Source organism: Pholcus phalangioides, unplaced genomic scaffold (assembly GCF_987345545.1).
Source record: "Pholcus phalangioides strain wild (caught in Gottingen) unplaced genomic scaffold, Ppha-v1.0 ptg000004l_1, whole genome shotgun sequence".
Lineage (NCBI taxonomy): Eukaryota > Metazoa > Arthropoda > Arachnida > Araneae > Pholcidae > Pholcus > Pholcus phalangioides.
In genome coordinates, this window is record NW_028301597.1 from 32237023 (window position 1) to 32260431 (window position 23409).

The 23409-nt window shown below is 32.5% G+C and overlaps 1 protein-coding gene across 2 annotated transcripts in view; it reads left to right on the plus strand.

Annotated features, from left to right (window-relative positions):
* The window catches only part of LOC149087100 (nephrin-like), a 277872-nt gene that overhangs the window by 158014 nt on the left and 96449 nt on the right, over positions 1-23409 (plus strand). For both annotated transcript variants that reach the window (XM_089231349.1, XM_089231348.1), the window contains exon 2: positions 19403-19535. In XM_089231349.1, coding sequence (XP_089087475.1) covers positions 19472-19535 — 64 coding nt within the window. In that variant the 5' untranslated portion in view covers positions 19403-19471. The remainder of the gene's footprint in view (positions 1-19402; positions 19536-23409) is intronic.

Sequence of the window (23409 nt, forward strand, 5' to 3'; positions counted from 1 at the left end):
AGTTACAATTTTCGCTGTGGTAATGTCGCCACCCATCACTAAAATTACTGAAAAATCGCTAATCACTGAAAACAATGGGTTTTACAGGTCAAAATTTAACTCACCAAAATAACGCATATGTTGGGTAAATATGCGAGAGGATTATTAATAAATATATATCGATGATATATATGAAAGTATTCTTAATTCTTGATTTCAAAAATTCTACTAAGCCCTGTTGAAAATAGGGTGTATATAGCCAAAGTTACGGGAACATCCCAAAAAAATACGGGTTGCATGGTCACTGTTTATATTCAATTTTCTGGGCCCTGAGTTACAGAAATACAACAAATCTGTAACGCGGACCGAAAAAAATTATACACACCAGATCCAAATAAAATAAATATATATTATTAAATCGTGAATGAACAAGGACTTACATATGTTTCCGAACACCATTAAACATTTTAAAATCGAAATAAAAAAGATAATTCATTACCATCATCTACTTCAGAGGATAATGACGTCAAAAGTATCGTTAACGATTCCGTAATGGATTTATTAGTCATGAAGATATAGTTTCATTTTTGAACGTTTTTCTTCTGCTGATTCGCAAAAAAAAACAGGCTAAATTGCTTATACCATAATATTCTCCAGCGAATGATTCATTCTGTTGTATTTTTATATTTTTCATTTCTTTTGGATATCAAGAGAGGAAGTGTTAACAAGAAAGTAAATGAAAATTTCTCGCTGTTACTTAGAGAACTCGCAGTTAATCCTTTTACATTTCCACGCAAGAGAAACATGTCTACTACTTGCGGGATTGCCAAAAAGAACTGAAATTTCTAGAAAAGAGGAGAACGTGAAAACGGGAAAGAGGATTAGAAATGAAAAAAGAAATTGAGAGAAAGGAAATATATAAAACACGCTATCCTTGAAGTGCCAATTAGAGAAATGGTTCAAGAGATATTTTCTGGTTTTTTTTTTAAAACTTCTCATCGGAAAGTCTTTTGCTATTTGATATACTTACAATTTTGATTTTTTATTTCTTTTATTTTCTTATAGAAATACTTTATGTATTTTCCCGCCATTTTTTCCCTACCCTTTCACATTCTCTACGATCAAAACCATTATCTTACCAACATTATTTCCTCGACATCCAGTTATGAAACATGAAACTGAGTAAGTAACTGAGAAAAAGAAACGCATATATATATATATATAATATGAAGTTTCTCCAAGTAGAAACCACTACATCAATGTCTTGTAATTTTCTCAGAAACTACTGAAGTTTCACTTTTTTTCACCCTTGACGGTTTAACGCCATCTTTTAAAAAAAAAGGCAAAATATTTTTTTGATCTTTCTGGATATCGAAAACTGATCAGTTATGAGCTTTATTTCTTACTTTTTGTTTTCTGTCTTCAGTTTTTCGGTTGGTCTTTTTTTTTACGTATGTTTGTGTATGCGTCCAGGAATTAATTTGATAATTATTTCAAGTATTAATACATTTCAGAACAAAAGTGTGTGAATTAATTAAATATGAAAAAAGCATTTTGATCGTAATTCCACGTTTTTTTTTACCAGGGTCAAACATATAATGACACTTAATATTTATTTTTCATAAGTTTTGCCTTTGCTATCAGAAAGCCATTGCAAAAGCAGCTCCACACGTACACGGGACACAACAGATACTATGGACTGATTACAACATTATGTACGAAAATGTTTGTCAACAAGGGTGGGCCATCTTCTAATATCCCTTTAGACTCCCTTGCAGCCTCATAACGATAACTTACAGAGAAAAACCTATGTCTGGTTAAACCTCAACTTCCGAATGTGCAATATGTATATATATATCGACTGTAAAAAATATTAACATTATCCAAGTCCCCGATAACTATAAACGAATATTATAATATATAACTCGATAACTTAGCTTATAATAATGTTTACCATGTCATCATACTGATCCTTTCCGTTCTTAGCAAGAGTGATGGATAACAATATCTAAATAATAACAGTATCCGTGATTCCAATGAACGGCGTCGACTGCATATTCATTTTCATATAGCAGATGAGAAAGTCAAAACTACTCATGTGAAAGTCGTTAAACTCACTGGTAAAGAAATTTTCATTTAGGTAGTACATAAAAAAGGGTAGATGTAAATATAGAAATGGAAAAGTAATTTTATCCGGTACATATTTTCACAAGAAAAAGAAATACAATATTAGGCAATATTTCTAATTACATTTTATTCGTTTAACACGTCAGAAATATTGTGTATATCGGTATAATCACACTCATAAAGTAAAATTCAAAATTCGAAATACATATTTTCATCCCACTCGGTAAACTCATATAAAGGAAATTAGATCCAATTTTGATAGTTTTTTTAAAAATTGTACCAAAATGTAATCTCCATCCAATCAGATATACACACGAAAGAAAACATTACAGATTTTTAATATTTTATTTTCGTTTTGGAATTCTAGGAAAGCCATCTGCTGATTTATATTGAAACTACGACCATCAAGTAATAAAATCAAAAATCCTTCTCTGGAAACGAAAATAATGGCCTTCATACAAAACAATTCTAAGGATTATTTTTTTTTAATTTCAAAATATCAGAGGTTGTATTTACGGCTGAAAGTAATCAGCCTTTGTGAAGGCTGTTCTTGTATAACTTAAGCAAAATAAGAAAAGTAAGAAGTAAATATGTATGCTTTTTCAATATATATGCCAAAGGTAAATATGATAAATCTATAATAACCGGTTATTATGCATACTTAATAATCGTCTGGGTAAATTTGATAAATTTATCACTTTTAGCGGTGAATATGCATAATACCCAAGTGTCGTTGGTAAATTTTATAAACACTAAAAATATTATTACTTTTACCCGGTTATTATGCGTGACACACAAGTGTCGTTTATAAATTTGATAAATACTTGAAATTTATCGCCTTTATCTGTACGCATACTACCCCAGTGTAATTGGTGAATTCGATAGAAATGAAAAAAAAAATTAATTGAGTCTAGTATGTGTGATGAATATAGTGGAACCCCAATAAAACGCTAATAAATTTTACGATCGTACCCCGATATAATGATACAATACATGCATGGATGCTCATGTATAGTATATCATATACTACGATTTATCATGTTTACAAACTACTCGAGGCTTGGGTACTATGCATAATCACCGGTAAAAGACAAATTTAAGGAAATTTATCAGACTTACCAAAATGCTTGGCGATTACGCATAATAGTTGTTTATTATGTACAGCAACTGGATTTATCCCACATTTACCGTAACATATATATTCAATGTTGATGTTTCTTTGTAATTCAATTTGTTCAAAAAAATCCACATTATTTTATTGGAATACAAAACTATAACCCGTCACTCAATCAGATACAGGGAAGAACAATGTTACAAAAATCTTATATTTTATTTTTCATGCAGATGAAACAATCTGATTATCCACATAAATACAAATTAAAAAAAAGTACAAAAAACATAATGATTATTTCTAAAAAAAAAAATGTCTTCAACACAAACGATGAAACTGTAACCATCAGTAATAAAATCAAAAACCCTTCTTGGAAACGAAAATAATATCCATCATCCCAAACAGTTCTAAGAATTGTTTTTTAATTTCAAAATAGCAGCGGTTGTATCTACGGCTCAAAGTAATTAGCCTTTGCGAAGGCTGTTCTCGTATAACTTAAGGAAATATAGTAAAAACAAAGATATACGGTATGTGTGTGCCTTTTCAATATATATCTACGTAAAAGAGATATAGGGAACGAAAAAGAATTAGACAAAAAAAAGAGAGATTTCCGAGAAGAAAACTAATGGTCGAAATGGAAGTGTAGAGAGCACAGGCATTACATTGCTCTCCTATTCCTACTCTCGGCTTCATTCCACACTCCATTTTTATTTGGCCTTCTTTTTGTTTATTATTTTATTTTATTTTTTTTTCCAATTTTTTTCTTTTATTCTTGAGACAAGCAAAGGAACTCTAATTTAAAGTGCATCAGAGCTTGAATTCTAATTGGGAAACAAAGAGATCCGCCAAACTACTCAGCAGGAGTCTTCGCAGACTTTCTCGTTGATAAAAATACAGAAAAAGAACAAAAAATACAAAATGAAATTCAAGAACAAGTAAAGAAATGCAATAGGAAAAAAAATGTAAATGAAAGATGGTGGCTAGGGAGATGGAAATGATTTTTTTTTTTTTTAATACCATTTCTTACTCCCTGGGAATTTTTTTTTTTCTTCATCTTCATCAGGAGAAACCATTAGTTGTCCCATAATGCAAGTTGGATTACAAAAAAACTACCTTATACTACATGTTTTTTTATTAAACTATTCTGTTTAAGGGTTAGGTTAAACGGAATTAAGGTAAGAACGATTTTTAATTCCTCTGCTTTTTTTTTTTAAATTTCATTTTATTTGTTTCTTATTTGTTCAATGTCTGAATTCCATTTCAATGAAATCGGTATAAGAAATTGTGTTTTTTTGGTGTTTTTTTTTTTGGATTCGTGGTAATAAGATTTTTTTTTTTGTTCCTGTGTGGATGGGTTAAAGTCATTAGAGAGAAAAATAGAAATATACGAAAATGGCAGCAATTGATTTTTCGTGCAAGTGTGATGTTCTTTTGTCAGTATGTTCTACCGATGTATATGGCGACTTCTATACCTGTATTGTGAAAGCTAAGATGGAATTCGTTTCACGATATCTGCAGGATTTTTCTGAATTTTTATAACACGTTTTACTGTGAGATAATGTTTATGGAGAATTTTCCTCGAAATTTATATAGAGCATAATATTTTAAATATTATGGTAAGAAAGATTTTTAATTCATCTCCGTTTTTATCTCATTTCATTTATTTCGTATTTATTCAATGGAAATATATTGGTATAAGTAATCGTGTCTTTTTTTTTGGATTCGGGGTAATAAGATTTTTTTCTTCCTCTGCGGATAGTTCAAAGTCTTTAGCGTATAATAGAAATATACGGAAATGTTAGCAATTGATGCTTCGTGGAAGTACGATGTTCTTTTGTCAGTACGTCTTATCGATGTTTATGGTGGCATATTATAGCATCATCTTCAAGAACAACCATTTTCAATCCACTGCTGTATGAATCTCCTCTAAATTTTTCCATTTTGCTCTGTCTGATACTTTAGCCATCCAGTTGACTCCAGCCACTTTCCTGATCTCGTCAATCCATCTTGCGTGGGGACGCATTCTCGGACGTTTCACACCACGAGGGCTGTGCCGTCGCACAGGCCCACCCGGTCACGGCCCGGGGGTCTCAACAGAAGAGAGGGCCTCACAAAAGGAGATCTAATTGAAATTTTCTAGAATTTATCAGGTACGGACTCAAAAAAACCACTTAGCCCGGAGGTCCATGATGTTCTTAAGACGACCCTTCACGAGGGTACCAATCTAGAATACTTCTGCCCAGCCCATTTCCATTTAACACGTTTAATTCTTTCCATGATATCATATACCTTTGTGTGGTTCCTTATCCAAGTGATTCGTTTTCTGTCTTACCTAGTGAAGCCTTGCATACATCTTATATATATATATATATATATATATATAATATAGCCCGAATAAACGATATATATATATATATACATATATAGAGAGAGAGAGAGCTTTTTATCTTGAGGGTTATAGCAGAATTCACTTTGAGGTACTATTTATGCAGAATTATTCTCAAAATATATTCTCAGTTTCTTAACTTTCAAACTCAGTGTCTTGATATTTTATTATTAACTCAGCTTTTTCATATTTAAGATAAATATATTCATCCCCGGTTTGAACCTGGAACTTGACGGCAACTTCCATCGTGGTAGACGTATGTGTTATGGATCTATGTAAAGTATGTTTCTGTGTTATGTGTTCTGCCATCTGCCATCAATTTTTATAACTATGAGTGAATTATAATGATTGGATACTTGTAACCTCGTAGGCCTGTCGCTCTCTGCGGCGAGACATTTTAATGAACATTGGGAGATCGGCTGGTATTCGCGAATCGAAAAACTAGGAACCACACTCCAAAACCAACTTCAGCAGCCGGCCAACCACTGTGTAGACGTTGGAGTTCGAACCCGTGCGAGTCCGTCACTATGACCACTCGAACACCACAGCGGCGGGTAATACATACTCATAAGTGAAATTTAAACGATATTCATTATCTATTCCAATACCGATTTAATTCGGAAATTATGCATAATCATCGGTAAAAGTGATAAATGTGTGATAATTTATCCAACCCAGACGATTGGCGACTGAACACAATATCCTGTGGTTATGGATAATTACCGATTTATCGCATTTACCGTAACGTATACAATACGCACCTAATGCTAACAAAAATTCGATGGATAAAGAAACTACGCATTATTACGAATTTAAATGTCCATATGATCCTATTTTGATTTAGGAAATAAGTATAACACCAGTATGTTTCTTAAAGGCATTCGGAGTATAAATCAGCCTTGGAAGTTACTTGACATTCTTTGAATACCTCGAATTCTTATACTAACGAATATTACATGCTTTTGTCAATACCCACGCCTCACTTGTCTTGATTAGAAAAAAAAAAAATCCCTACGAATATTCCCAAAACATGCGTAGTGGAGCATTGTCACGCATGCAAAAACGCAAGAAGAAAAAAAAAATTGAAAGATATATAATTTTCCCATTTTCCCGTTCATTTCCAGGAGCCCCGACCAACGTTATAAGCGATGAACAACTCAACTACAGACATTTCAAATCTCTTGTTACAAGTTCCTGGGATATTGCCAGTGACAAGTTTGAGTTTTCTAAGTGGGACGTGACTCGAATAAATTCATATAATATTTCTTTTTTAGGGTCTTATCAGGGAACCATAAAGATTGTGTGTGTGTGTGTATATATATACTATATACATATATAAAAGATGAGGGGAAAAAATCTCGCGAGGAAAAAAGAGACGAGATGAGGCTATTCGTAGCGTGTTATGCTAATTTTCTAGAGTAATGTTGATGAACTGGGCTCTTCGAAGCGTTAGACGGGCAAGAGCCCCGTTTAAGATTCTTCTCAGGGACAGCTTTCGTAATTTATCGCAACATCGTGTTTCCTTGCAACAGAGCTTGTCATAAAATAAGTGTTCCGCAGTTTTTTTTTTTCCCTTATTTTATTATTATTATTTTGCATTTTTTCCTCTTTTTTATAAGAGTGTTTTTTTGGAATTTCTTCGCATACTCTTAGATGAAATACATTCCAGTTTCGCAACGATTTTTTGTCCTTGTATTTTTTTTTCGCACGTTTTTCTCTCAAAGATAATGTTCTTTTCAGTCCTCTTTAGTGAACCAAAAAATTATGTATTTTTAAGAAATTGTGTATATCATAAACAAGACAATAAACTTTTTTTCCCATCTCTCTGTCGTTGAAATAACGACATTAAAATAATAATAAATAAAAAACCATAAAATATTTAATATGGTTTGTTTATTTTATGCACTCGTAATTTGTAGAAACCAAATATATTTGGTTTATACAAATATTACACAATTCCAAATATATTTGGAACTTCAGTATAAAGGATACCGGATCGTGTTTTGTTTCTCTTTGGGATCTCCTTCTTCGTTCTTGTGTGGCATGGCCGATTTCGTCACTTTCCTTCTTCGTTGGATCGCCATCACTGTGCTTAGAGGAGAAATTATCTTCTACGGTTGTGCATCATCGATAGGGTCATCTATGTTGTCATTGATGACGGCCTTTTTTTCTTCATTGAGTTTTACATTTCTGTAGACCACGATACGTTTCATCTCTGGATCGATGAGTCGGTATCCTAATGATTGAAGAGTATCTGACGAAGGTCATTTTCTTCGATCTCTCATCCAGTTTCTTAGAGCTTCGGGAGTTAGCACGTACGCACTACATCCAGAAACTCGAATATTGTTTAGATCAGGATCAGATCCAAGCTTCAGTTTGTAGGGTGTACAGTTCTTTACGGTATTGCTGGGAATCCGATTATGCAAGTAGGAAGCAGCTCGAATTGCTTCGCCCCACATTTGCTTTGGCAAGTTGACTTCAAATATGAGGGCCCGCCCTTTTTCCAACAACATTTGATTCGCTCGTTCAGAAACTCCGTTCAACGTTGTCGTATAAGGCGGAGCAGGATCAATCATGATATCGTTTTCTGTTGCCTAACGAATAAGTTCACCTTTCACATTTTCACTAGCATTATCGCATCTTAATAAATTCTTTCATCTTAATAAATAACGAATGTAGTAACAGAAAAATATTATAAACAATGTAACGAAACCTTTCAAGCAATACAGTAATAACTAATGTAAAAAGAACGGAATAGTTTTAAAATCCGATTAATCTATGTAGTAACAAATAGTGTGGAAACATAATCCTGTTAAAGAATGTAATAATAAACGATGCATTTTCAAAATAATGATAAACAATGTAGTAATAACGAATGGGTTCTAAGACGTGAATATTTTGGAGAAAAAACTAATTTAGATCACCGTAATGAACACTGTTGTAGAAAAAAGAGCATTTTCAGGATCTAATATATTGCCAGCAGGGTAATGAAACATGTTAAAAAATAAATTAAATAATTTTAATTTTTAAAATTGTTCTTCTCTACGAAAGGAGCTATGAAACTCTAATAAAAGGGTTTCTGTATTTTTTTATTTATTTTTGATTGCCGTGCTTTCGCCAAGAAATACGGTACATCGGTACAGTCAGTTGCATAGAATTACCCTATGGAAATCATAATCGCAAAATAACTTAAAGCTATACGATAATAAATTGTTTTCGGGAAATATATGTTGTTGACACACACACACAAACAAATTTCCGAACAGTGAAATTATTTACAGAGCCATACAGCTGATATAAATTGTTTTTCATTCATATAAGTAAGCAATTAAATTTAATCAATTTAACTCGAAAATGTCTTCCTCTAATTTGTACCTCTCTTCGTAAATAGACTGATTGTCTACTAAATACAAATCAGGCCGTTTATACTCGTAGCAAAAACTAATTCGAGTTTTCCTAAAACTTATGAGAAATCTCGCAACAATTACTATTTTTCTATGATTAACAATGCAGGGATACTAATAAATATCCCAATGTCATTAAAGATACTTCTCATACATCTCCAAACAATAATGTAAGTAATTCTTATTTACATTAAAATATAAAATTCACGTTTTACAAACACTCATTTCACAAATATACATATATTTATGAAACTAATTTACTAGCAATCACAAATTTCGCAATATTAAAAATATACAGTACATGTATTTGTTTATACTAAATATGTTATTAGGAGATATTTCCAAGTACATATAATATAATAAATATTATAAAAACGTGCTTTTTTTTTCTTTACTAGTATGCGATTCTACAAATTTTCGATTCGTTTCAATGGTTCTAATGAGCATAGCAAAACAAAGGAATAATCTCATTCCGTATAATCTTTTGCTGTTTTTTTTTTGGAATTTTTTCTTGTTTTTTTTCGTAAGAGAAAGGAATTCGAGTTATCAAATTACTCTGCAATTTAATGACTTGGACATGCAAACGCAGGGAGTAATTTCGAGTCCTGAAATGAAGAAATAACAAAAAAAAAAGTTACAATAAAATATACGTAAAAGAATTCATCCATGGAAGTAATTGGTCAAAAAATAATTTGCATTTTGACTACAATTTTATTTTATTTTCTCTTTCTTGGCATCGCTTTTGTTTTCTGAAATACAATGTTCTGTTTCCATTGAAGTGGGAAATGGTTTTTTTTCCCTACTGTATTTTTCCCGTCTATCTTGTATTTCTTGCAAGTTGTTTAATGCATTTTTTTTCCCTATTTTTTTCGTTGATTGTTATTATTTTGTAGAAATAATTTTGTTTTTCCTGTTAAATGTGTTTTTTTTAAATGGAAAAAAGTCACTCCTCAGCGTATGTTTCTGTGTTTCTTACGCTCCAATGAGCTGTATTTTCCTGTTTATTTTTTTTATGTAATTCAGACAAATCGCAATAGTTAACGCCTATTCAGAGATTTTGTTATGTTGTTTGTAGCGAATAAATAATCTTCCGGTTCTTCTTTTAAAAGTCTAATTTAGTACATGCTGACTTTTCAAAAACTATTCGTGCGTTAAATATTCGCATTAATAAAGTTGTCAGCGTAAGAATTATTATCATGTATGGTGAAAGTGTTTTTTTTCTTCCACTTATTTCAATGGTATGAAACAAAAATTTCAATTTTCAAAGGAGCGCAGAAATTATTATAATGATTTCAGATCCGATTTACATATTTATTTTCAATGAATTTTAAATTTATAAAAATTAGAAAATTTTCTAGTTTTTATCAATAATAACTTCTCTCAAACGAAAATAAATTTTGGAATATCATTTAATATTTACCTTTTTTTTTGCTTATCGCCACTGCTTCATCAGTGTAATATTTTAATTTATCAATTAACTGGAGCTGAAACTGTTAAACCTTTCGTTGTTTCGGCATTATATGGTTGTTTGAATGAAACATACAGATGCCTGAACACAAATCAAAATGGGGTTTTATTTATGTATTTATTCATGAAGGCATAAAAATTATTTAAATTACATTTAAATTGCATTATTTAGATGGAATATATTATATTATATTATATTATATTATATTATATTATATTATATTATATTATATTATATTATATTATATTATATTATATTATATTATATTATATTATATTATATTATATTATATTATATTATATTATACTAGCTATAATACCCGGCGCTGCCCGGGTTTTCTTCAATGAGGCTTTTTTGGATCACGTGATATCTCCCTCTATTTTTCTTGAGGGACATACAAACCGTGTCCAAGTTAACCAATATGGCGACCTGCGCGATTCATGAAATAAGCAAATCTAGATTTACACAGAAACGTACAAATGAATATATATTTTTCTTTTTTTAAGGGGCGCTAGGTATTTCGATCCCCCCCCCCGAACTTATCCATCTGTGTGTTCCAGCTTCCAAAAATCCTTAGTTAAAGCTGTGGAATTTTTCCGATGCACTTTTCACGGGCTCATAACTAATTTTAAAATATCCTAACCCACATGAATTTATGCAAATAAATATCAAAAGCGACAATATGGAGATATCAATTTTCATACTTGAGAAGGTATAAATGAAATCAATGATATTGCTGGAATATCCAACTCAAAAGTATAGGTTTGGCTAATTACTTCATATTTAATCTCCTGGGCTTCGTATATCTCTAAGCGAACTGAATATTTCAAAAATGGAGAATTCAATACAATTTTTAAAATTATTGATGGGGCGGAAAATCCCACTAATTTCCGCATTTCTACAGTAAAATCGACAATTTTAGCACTGATTTCTATGAGGATCACCCTTTTCCTGACTCTCAAAGCGATGCTGATGATGATTATGACGTCTATTCATAAAGCTTCATTACTGAGAGTATATTGAAAATGTGGCAAACCATTATAAAGGCATAAACTATCATACATATACTAACAGGATTAAAGAAGTGACAAACCGTTGTAAAGGCATATACACGTCTGAAACGCATTGCTAGGGAACCACGGTAACCAAAGTAAACGTTCGGAAAGTGATTGTTGAGGCCCAAAAACCATTGTTGCCGGACAGTTTTTTGCCCATTTGGGGCATTTGCCCTGGTCTGACGAAATTTTAAAGTAGCCTATCGTTCAAGTCGGGTCCCATTTGGTATATATGCAAAATTTGGTGACGATCGATCTAAAATTGTAGATTTGTATAGAGAACATACACACACACAGACACACAGACACACAGAAAATCAATTTTATATATATAGATTATATTATATTATATTATATTATATTATATTATATTATATTATATTATATTATATTATATTATATTATATTATATTATATTATATTATATTATATTATATTATATTATACATGTATCACCAAAAAGTAATAATAATTGATAATATATATAATAATATACACTGACTATAAAAATGTTTATGGTTTTCTTATCAAAGTATCGATAGCTTCTCGATTTATCCCAATATGTCTATCATACTTCTTTTTAAACGTATCAATCATGTTAAAATTCATGACTCCCGGAGGTGAGCTATTCCATTTATTCACAACCTTATTACAGAAAAACTCCCTGCGACACCATAGTCTCAAATTGCCCCTTTCTGATCGATACTAGCGTCCCCTCGTCGGAGCAGTGAACTGACGGTGTATTAATAACTCATGGTCCATTCTATCTATTCCGTTGAAAACTTCAAACACTTCGATGCTATCTCCCCGACACCTGTGTTCCTGAAATATAAACATGAACTTGATTCAAGAAATCAAGTCCAAGCCTTGTGCGCTAACACGAGCGCCGTAGCTCTTCTCTGCTAACCAACCCCTCAACCAAGTCTATGTCCCACTGTTGGTATGGTCTCGAAAAACCTAACGTAATTCATTACCTAACAATATTTTTTAAGGAGAGTGAAGTTTTATTTATTTTATTTTCCAAAACTTCGATAGGTAATTTAGTTCTCATTTGAAATAATCATAAATCATCATTAAAATAATTTCGCATAATTTTAGTGAATGTGTTATAACTAACACCAGTATTTTTTTTTCATTATTAGTATTTCTTTATTATAAATAGATTTATGAAAATCTATAACTACCCTGGGAGATGAAAATGGTAAATTCTTGGAAATTTGGATCTTGAAAATTTTGAGGGTTTATTGCGTTTTTAGTTTTCTATAGCTGTGGATGCGTTGGCCTTACAAGCGTGAAGTGTCCGTGTGACCAATCTGCCCTAAGACAGGTTGTGGATATGCGTATTTAAGAAACACGTTCGCATTCAGGTTGCAGTCAATGGCAGACAATACAGTACTGAAAATACAGTTCTATAGTCTATATTATTACTACAACTTGCCGATTCACGGCATCCTATTCCCTTCGGGTTAATCTTTGCTTAATTGCTTGTTCCCAATTGGACTGGATAATGATCCAGAATCACTATTTTGAAAAGATTTAATATTTAAGTTACTTATAGTATGGAAACTTGATATGCTATTATTTTATAAATACAGTCGAACATCAAGTCCAAAGACACCAAAGCAAGGCGAAGGTGAAAAATATTAAAATTATTATGAGCAAAAATTTGGAATTAATCCTTTAATTGACGGACATTGAAATATCCAAAGGAGAAATATTTTGAAGAGGTTATATCCAGAATGAGGTACCTTAGATGCTAATAGATGACCTAAAAAGTTATTATCAATATTTAAAAAAATATATGATATGTTGCAAGTTAAGGGAACCCACTGTATTTATGATTTACATAGATTTTAATAGCATTAAAATATAATTTATTGTTTGCCATCTTACTTTTCGATCATTGTGGAAGAATGCACTGCAACATGTCTTATTCACACATGGTGTTTCCCTCCAAAATGCAAGGATCCAAAATCGTTTATGCTTGGCTTGTCAAGAAATAAGAGACGTGTGCATTTTATTGTCATTAGACAGAACAGAACACATAACAAAATACATAAGAAAGACGTAACAAGATAAAAATGCACAAAAAATAGAATGTAATTTCCAATAAAGAATTTCTATTTTTATTTAAGCAACCTGCCATAGCATTCCATTTACATACATAGTATATACCTACACACTATGCACACGCATGGAATTTTATTATATCTCATAAAAATATTTCATTAGTAATTCCAGATTAACAAAATTATATACCTGTTCATAGTATCATTTCCTCACGCTTCGATAATTAATTAATATATAAATTTTTATTAAATATAGATATTTTGGAAAAATATTCTTGTCCTTGAAAAACATGCATCTGTATTGTGAAATGTGAAAAAAATCTGTAATACAAATATTTTTATTGTATTAGTGTTTAGAAAATTGTTCTCTTTGCAAAACAAAAAATATTATAGTATGATATATGGTGTGATATTATGTGATTAGTAAATAGCTGGATGAAGATTCAATATTTTTGGAGCAGTGTAACTAAAGTTTTTTTTTTTTTCAACAGCGTTTTGTTTGTTTTTGGCACTTGATATTCAATTCTTAGTCTAGTAGATGCTTTATTTTGATTTCGCTTATCAAACCCAACCATTCTTCATTTCCTATTCCGAATTTCATTATCATGTAATACATAGTTTTGTCTTATGATTAATGTGTTACAATCAGTTCTGTTATTGTTAGATGGGTTATGTTTTTATTAGGAATTGATTTCATTGCATGTATAATCTAATTTATTTATGTTAAAGTAATAGGCACCTCTCGAAGCTCAGATTCCATATGTTACAATTGAGTATATATATATCCATTCTTATAAAATAAAAGAATCTTCTTGTATTGAATATTTTAAGGCTATACTTGAGTCTATATTTGTATAATACTGCTTCGAAATTTCGAATATTTTTAGTTATTTTTCGACCATGCAAATTCCATTCCTGTATTCCTGTATTATTATACCCAGATACACAGTTATAGTAGAATACTCTGTTTATTTCTTGGCAGTTTCAGTGTGATATGATTTGATTAAGGAAATGGTTATTTGATACTGGTTATTACAGAATCCCATTGAACAACACTCAAGTAAAAAAATCGAATGATAAAGAGTTTCTTAGAAGCAACAATACCGAAACGAGCTCAAAATATAAAATGTCTCCATTTTGAAAAATATATTTAATAAACTTATTTTCCTTTCGAGTGAAACACGGCCAAGTAAAGGGTTTAACGCATTCGTCCTAATGAACTTCAACTGTATTAGAGCTCAGTTATTTTAAATTACTCGTGGTATACACGAATAAAATAAATAAATATGTTATGTAATATTGAAATCGATTGACCACAGGAATGTTTTGTGAAGAACTTTCCGGGAACTTTTCTCCCGGAACCGGCCGCCAAAAGCGGACGTGGGATCCATGTAATGACCATCGGTGAGAATTCACATCTTTCGTTCTTTTTGACCCCGTTTACGTGACTTTCCGATCAACGACCTGAGACAAAATAAGATACGTGATACTACATCACGTTTTACACCGAATATAAAAATTGAAATGGCGGAAAAACAAAAATTGTTTTAGGGGTTATCTGTTCTGGAAAGTGAGTAAAACATTTTTTCCCAGTGACTTTATGCGTATCCTTGTGGTTTTACATTCTAAGAGCTACGAGAGGGCGCGTGTAAAACACTGCAGCAGCAGCAGCAGCTGCTCATTTTCACAGGTTTCGGAATCGCAAAGCAGAAATGCTGAGTATATTAAATGAATAAATTTATATCTTTTGTTTCGAGGTCAGATTTTCAAAAATTGATGTTTTCATTCATTTCACGTTAGAAACACAACTTGGACACGTCTCAGTGTCGTAATAAAACCACCAAGGTTTTTGTGGTTATTACTCTTTTTCTCCTAGTTATCAAAGCCAATTCCGTTTATTAGATTTCCCCTACAAACTGCATAATACATTCGAGAAGAAAAAGATTGATTAATCATTAAACCACCACCATTTTATTACCACTGAGCTTCAGTATTTCATTCTGTTTAAAGTTTCATAGAAGATCACTCGATTTTTTTCTCCTTTTTGTGGGGAATTCAGATTGTTTTCTCCATGATGCAATGCTTAGACTCAATTAATGAATGGCAGGAATATTAACATTGCAAATACATGTGATTAATTTGGAATATCCATAAGTATATTAGTATTGATGTGGTGCCAATGGTACTTTTATGAAATCTTAATAACTTCTTGTATATGATATATGTGTCATGTTAAAACAATTAGGATTTGATTTCAGTATTTCAAAAATTCAACGAAAGTCATTTATGATGTGTAGTGTTGAATATGTAGTTGTTGTTTACTCAATATAGACATTCTTTCAAACCGAGCACAACTCAGGTCTAACACCATCTATGACCTATCTACTTCCAAGGGAGTTGTGCCGGAAGTGTAACTGTGTGTGTGTGTACCTAATAGTGTGAGTGCGTATGTAGTGTTGTGTTTGATTTTTCAGTGCTGCCATCTATATTTCAGACGTGAAGTGAGTGATGACTCAATATAGACTTCTGTTCAATGGTGTTCGTTCAACAAAGTACAGATAGAAATTATACACTCTGATGGGACCAAAGAATTATACCTTAAAGCAGCGGTTCTCAACCGAGCTTCTAAGGGCTCCTCCCTGGGGGCTCAGCAAATTAAAAGCTCGAGTAAATTAGAAAAAAAAACCGGTAAATTTGAAAACAATAATAATTATTAGTATTTTTTAACAATAAAAATAACTCAGTAACTTTGATGAATGAATAAAAAATATGCCTACGGGGCTCCGCTATAGAAATTATATACGGGGAAGTGTTCCGTGGGTAAAGACAGGTTGAGGACTACTTCCTTAAAGGAATTATTGTTGCTGGAAGAGCGTTTATGCCAAGGTAAAATGAGTGTTGTCTTTAAAGAAACGTATTTGCCACTCTTATTTCTGAGAGTTGCACTGCCGAGGCCAATTTCGGACAACGTAAAATAACTAAGAAATAAGTTCCTAGGCCGATGTGTGGCTGGGAAGAGCAAGTATCATTACTCAAACATACAAGTACTTCGTATGTTTTATTCCTTTGGAAAAAAAAAATCCAATAATTGGGTGCATGCCGGAGCGTAGCTATTCGTATTTTCCGAGGATGATATCACTCTCCGCTATTCATACAAAGGCTTTTTTTTAACAGCTGTGGCTGATGCGAAGATATATTTAGGAAAAAGAGAAAATTCAACAGTCCCTGCGGGGTTCGTGAATCGAACCCACGTCTTTTCACTTTCCGGGTGAACGCACAAGACTATAGAGGCAACGGATATCTCAATCCTTGGAACTCGTGTGCACTGAACTACATGTACGGTCGAACCTAACTCGGTCAAAGCTCAAAATTGCTCATAAATTCCATCTGGGGAAGATTGCGGTATTCATTGCCTCTGTAGTTTAGTGGTCTAGGGCGTTCACCCGGAAAGTAAAAGGACGTGGTTTCGATTCCCCGTAGAGGCAGTTGAATTTTTCTCTTTTTCCTAAATATATCTTCGCATCAGCCAGCTGTTAAAAATAAATAAAAAAAACCTTTGTATTCGTATTTTGTGGCATTTGTGTTCGTGTTGCGTAAGTGCATATGTGTGTGGCCCCTAACGTGCTCGATTAATGTTGTCCGAATAATGAGAATTCATAGGAATGCTGCAATCTGTCTTCAGTGTTAGAATTGAAAGTGACAGATGCCTGAATTTCCGTATTATAAGTTTATATCGCATTGAATGCCCGCCTGCTCTACGCGGAGCGGCGTTTTCGAATCGAAGACCGGCTTGTTGAAGTTGAAAAACCGTAGAATAACTTCCCCCGACCACCACTGGGCCACCGACAAGGTTTCTGGATCGTCTGCGATGCGAGTCCATGTTAACGCTCACACGATTGCACAGTGGCAGCGAAGAGCAACTCCAAGGAGTCGGTTCCTCGGCAGATATGATCCAACGAAGAGCAATTCAAAGGAATAGGTTACTGGGCCGATATTAGTAGGCGAAGAGCAACTCAAAGGAATAGGTTACTGAGCCGATATTAGTAGGCGAAGAGCAACCCCCAAAAACTGGTTCTTGGGCCGATGGGACCCAGCGAAGAGTGACTCCAAGGAATCGGTTCATAGAGTGATGGGAGCCAGAGAATAGCAACTCGAAGACATATATTTCTTTACCGTTATAGACCAGGAAGAAACAACCCTAAGAAATTGGTTTCTCTACTGTTATAGACCAGGAAGAAGCAACCCTAAGAAATTGGTTTCTTTGCCAAAACAGACCAGGGAGGAGCAACTACACAAAATCACTTCCCCAGACCGATGTAGTTCAGTGAATGCCAAGTCAGGCCAGTCGGATAAATACCAGACTGAATTATGCGAAAGCATCCCTGAGTTTAATTAGTCAAAATTAGCTACAGAGTTTCTGAAGGTTCTGGATTTTTAAAGATCAAAATATCTAGCACTGTCGTTGAGGGAAGATATGTAACGCTCATCCGGAATACTGAACAGGCTGCATTTGAGAAATTGGTAAAATATCGAGTTCAAATTATATGCATACAAAAAAGTGGAGTTTTCTACTATTTTATGCATTTCAAAACCAATTCTACAGGTCTTCTCTGAAAGCGACTAGAACCCACAAGAAAGAACTGCCGACACAGTTAATTCTTTCTTAGTAAAATTCCTTCATCGTAAAATTATCATTGGCGTAAATAGTTATCACATGACAATAGTATGATGACATAGAATATCTCATACAGTAAAACCAGTTACCTCAACATTTATGCTTATCATTTTTTGTTTTGTTTTGCTATCCTTCATCTCTTGCGCATGCGCAGTAAACTAATTCCGAATAAAACTATACGTGCAACAAAATTAATTAATAATACAAAGTTAATTGATGAATACAGTTCAATTCTGTATTTCCAATGCATTTCCACCACAAAAACTGCGATTATTGTATTACACGGTATTTCAAGCATTATATACAATCTTCCGTTGGAATATGCAAGTGAATAATAAATAATTCAAATTCCCGTAACACAAATGAAAACGTATATAATTTTTCTTTCAAATATCTAAACTGAACTATCACGAATAATCATCTAAATATGTAAAGATCACCAGTTATTTCGGATGTATTCTACCTTATCATGAAACAGTCTTGGATTATTGATAAAAATAATAAAACGATGAATAAAATATAATTCGTAAATAAGCTCATCTCATACATACAGTTACTCTTCGAAATACACGTGTGTGCATCTGCGAATCAATGATTGGAAAATTCAGAACTTATGACAAATGAATCCGAAATTCCTTTCATAACACTGAAAAAACACGGAGAACTCGCCACAGATAACAAAGCAATAAAAAAAATTGACTAAAAATTAAAATATAAAATACATAAATAATTTTTTGTTTGAAACATCAATAGAAAGATACTTCATATGTATAAGAAGGATGCATATTTTTCTTTCTCTGCTAACAATATAATACATCTTTTCTACTAGATTTCCGAATTCAGTATGGAAGAAAAAAATAGTAAAACATGAATCTGCACAACATTCGGATCGGAAAAACAATTTATTCTTTTCGCTCTGGTAATGAAATGTATTGCATAGAAATGGAAATATCCCTTGAGGTTATTATTGATGGTAAGCACACAAACAAAAAAAGAAGAAAATAGTGCATCTTGTTATTATTAGGTCCTTTATACATATATTGTTTGGTATATGTTTTTTTTTTCTATCGTTTACTTTCCGAACGGCAACTGATGAAGATGTTTATTTTCGCTTCTTCTCTTCTACAGGAACCCAAATTACTTCCTGAAACTAAAGAAAAACAGGATACATACACACACATCTAGCTAATAACACAAATGGAATTTTATTGGACAACCATATTTTATGTGCTGTTGTTTCTTCAACATCGCATTTCAGCAGGTAATATACTATTTTCGTGTATTTAATATTCTATACAAAATCATTTTATAGTCTATTCATTGTTTAGTAATGTTTCAGTATTTTAATGATGCATGTTTAGTGTAATTGTTTTTTTTTTTCTCTTTTTATATATTTTTATACTTGAAACAATAAGTATAAGCCGGATTCTTTACGTAGTTTACATCGTAAATTATAAGCAAACATGCTTCATCATAAAGTCCCCCTTGTGATTCCCAAACGATGTGATGAGGTAATTTTCTATGCCTGGGTGATTAGGGAATCGAAAAATATTTGAAAATATTGTATATTTTATATCTCAATAATAATAATTATTATTGAGATAATTATTCTCAAACAGTGTTTCGCGACACTTGCAGGTGCTACAAGACCGTACGTAGATGGAATGGAATAGAATTCACAGAATAATAGAACTCATAAAATTTCTGAGCTGGAGTTGAATATTTCCGCTCATATTTTCGGTCCTCTTTTCACGTTTACGTTAAGGGCAGTATAGAAGCTGTATCGCTTGTTTGAAGGGCAGATTAAACCGCTCACAATATATTCATTATTAATTCCTATAATTTGCTTTACAAAGCCATATAAAATGCTGCGATGATATCGGTAAGTGGTTGAAAAGTGGTCTGCGCAATCGCGATTGCGAGTCGATCTCTCCGTTAGAAATTCAATAAACCTGCAACGATACAATTATTCAATCATTACACTTCACTCACAGTTTGAAAAATAGATGGCAATGTTAGCACTATAACATGCATTACACGGGAACGAACATTACGTTATATTCACAAAACGTGCGCCCAATTCCAGCATGTATCAATTTGTTAGAAGTTCCGCAGAAGACTATGAAAGAAGTGCAAGTATGGTTTAATGGTAGTGGGTCTGCGTAATGCGTTTCAGAGGGAAAACTGGAATTGGAATTAATGTATATCGTGTGGCTAATGGTACTGCACAATAATTTTTCGATTTCCTCAATTATTTGACCAAAAGATTTATCGGATACTAAAGCGTACGCTGGGGAAGGGGGGGGGGGGCTCAGGGTTATTGAGTTCCCAAAATAACCAAAAATTTGAAGAAAAACAATAATAGTATTTCCGTGAATACAATGAAATATCGTAAGAAATTAAATATCTAAGTAACAATATCTTATTATAGTTCGTGGATACCACGATACAGAATGGTCTTAAATATGGAACTCGCAAATATGTGATATTTCAATAAAAATATCAGAAAACATGCAGTGATTATTTACAAAATGAAAAAGAAATTGATCGATGAACATGTTTTTAAAGATTTATTTCATGCATGGATATGTACAATAATTAATAGCATCAGTAATTAGTGCCTGGGGAGGAGAATATTCGGAAATCAGTTAATAATATATAACACAATAAGATCTCAAATATTGATAGGTAGTTCCAAATTATAATGCCATACTCTATCTTTGAGACAAAACTTTTTGTGCAGAGTTATAAAATTTTCACAATTAAATGAAAAATACTTAACGAAAAATCAAAATAGAACAACAAATTGATATAATCGAGTTTATCAAGTGCCAAAACCTATTAAAACATTGCATAAAAATAGTTTTTCTTACATTGCCCCGAAGATATTAAATATTTATCACAGTGAAAATCAACTTAATTATAATAAAAACATAAATCATATATTTGAGTTCGTTAGAAGCACAGAGTAAGAAAACATTTTGATGAATGTATTGCCAGAGTATATAAAGCAATGTTGCACAGAGTATGGTACAGCTCAGAGTAAAGGGTACAATAATGAAAAAGAAAAATGATGCGTTATAATCATATTATATTTTGCTTCACGATAAGTAACTTAATTCTGACCTTTATTCAAAAATGTGCACAAATGGAAAAAAAAACCCCATTTGAACTTATAGTATATGAGGTAAGGCTGTTGCAAATATATATTTTCAGTATATAAAATTATATAAAAGTAAGCGCGCGCACGCACACACACACACACACACACACACACACATATATATATATATATATAGGGTAGTCGAAAATTGAACTTTTTCGACCACCCACGGTCTCATTAAAATGGCCTAAAAAATTTGGCTCTATTCGGATAAGCAGTTTTTGAGGGAGAAACTACTACTCAATGCGTGTGCGCGCGCTTACTTTTATATCATTTTATATACTGAAAATATATATTTGCAACAGCCTTACCTCATATACTATAAGTTTGTTGAGTAGTAGTTTCTTTAGTTTGTTGAGTAGTAGTTTCTTTAGTTTGTTGAGTAGTAGTTTCTTTAGTTTGTTGAGTAGTAGTTTCTTTTCCCCCTTACTACTACTCATATTGAGTAGTAGTAAGGGGGAGTACGGAAACTTTAATTTTTTTTTTGTTATCACCCTATATAAAACAAATTATGGTTTTCTATGAATAAATTAAACATATTTTAATTGGTATTTTTACTATAACCGTGTAGTGCTGATGGAAATTTACAGCATCAGGTTAATTATTTCGTTCTTTAAATAAAGTTTTAAAACAATTTTCTGGCATTAATTAGAACTAAATGACCAAAAAATTTACGTGATTATTACTTCATTTTCTCATAACGTAGTAGATAAGTACCTCTCCACCTATCTGAAAAGAAGGACCAGTAAAATGTCTGATACACTTTGCTGGGCCACTTGTGTCCCGTATTACGGGATATACCTGTAATTTTTGTTGTTCCGATTTCTGTTACACATTTATCCCGTTTTTTCAACGATACTTGTTTGAATTTGTGATATTTACCAAAGTCGTGAATATTAATTACAATTGGCGATGTGCCCCGTATATTATGGATTAAAATTGACGATCTCTCAATTTACTGAATTTAATTTTCTTTGTGAGATTTAGTCACTAGATCATTTGAACATTTTTTTAAGAAATACATTTTTGTTTATTGCGATTAGTAACAGCCCTTTACTTCCACACTTTTCAGCAATTTTAGCAGTGATTAGCAAATTGCATTTAAGGCAATAAATTGCAGTTTTTACAAAATTCAATAATATCTCAAATTGAATATCGCAAATTTCCTGCATTCTTCTCTAGGATGTAAAATGAACCCAAATATAAAGGTTTTTATTTGAATAAATATGGATATCACTAATATCATAACGACTAAATAATTTTATGGAGTCTGCCTGCGGACCACTTACGCCATCATCGTGGATCACTTCTGGCCCGCGGACCATAGACTGAAAGACACTATGGTAGATAATGTGTTAAGACAAGATGCAATGGTGTTTCTTGAGATCGGAAATGGGTGCTTAAAATTTCGGAAGCTTGTTTCAAGGGTGCTGCGTGAAAGACTTTGGAAATCCTGATTCAAACTATGAATTATTTCTCACAGACACTAGTCATCAAATTACGGTCTTATTATTTAATTTTTTTTCTAGTAAGGGGCCGTTCAAGTATTACGTAAGCAAATGTTTAGCCATTTTTGACCCCCACCCCTTGTCAGCAAAATTTCGTCATCTGCTCTGCCCCTCTGAATCCTAACGCACATTGGTGGGATCAGAGACTTTACAGGGGGAGGGGGCATGGGGAGCTCGTGCCCTCTCCCCCGATCAAAAATTTATTTTTTTAATTGAAATTTCGTAAGAAATACCTTTATATGCTATTATAATAAATTTCTGTTAATTTCAATGTTATTTGAAGGCTATGTGAACGCAAAATTTATCTTTAATAAATTCATTGCGATCCACTCTCTAAGCCATACAATAATAAATCGCATAAAGGCCCTTGGCCCGCGGACCAGTTATAGCACCTGGGGGTTATCTGATGCGGCCTGCCCTCTTCAAACCTAATTTTGTAAAAAAAATGAACTAAGCGACACATC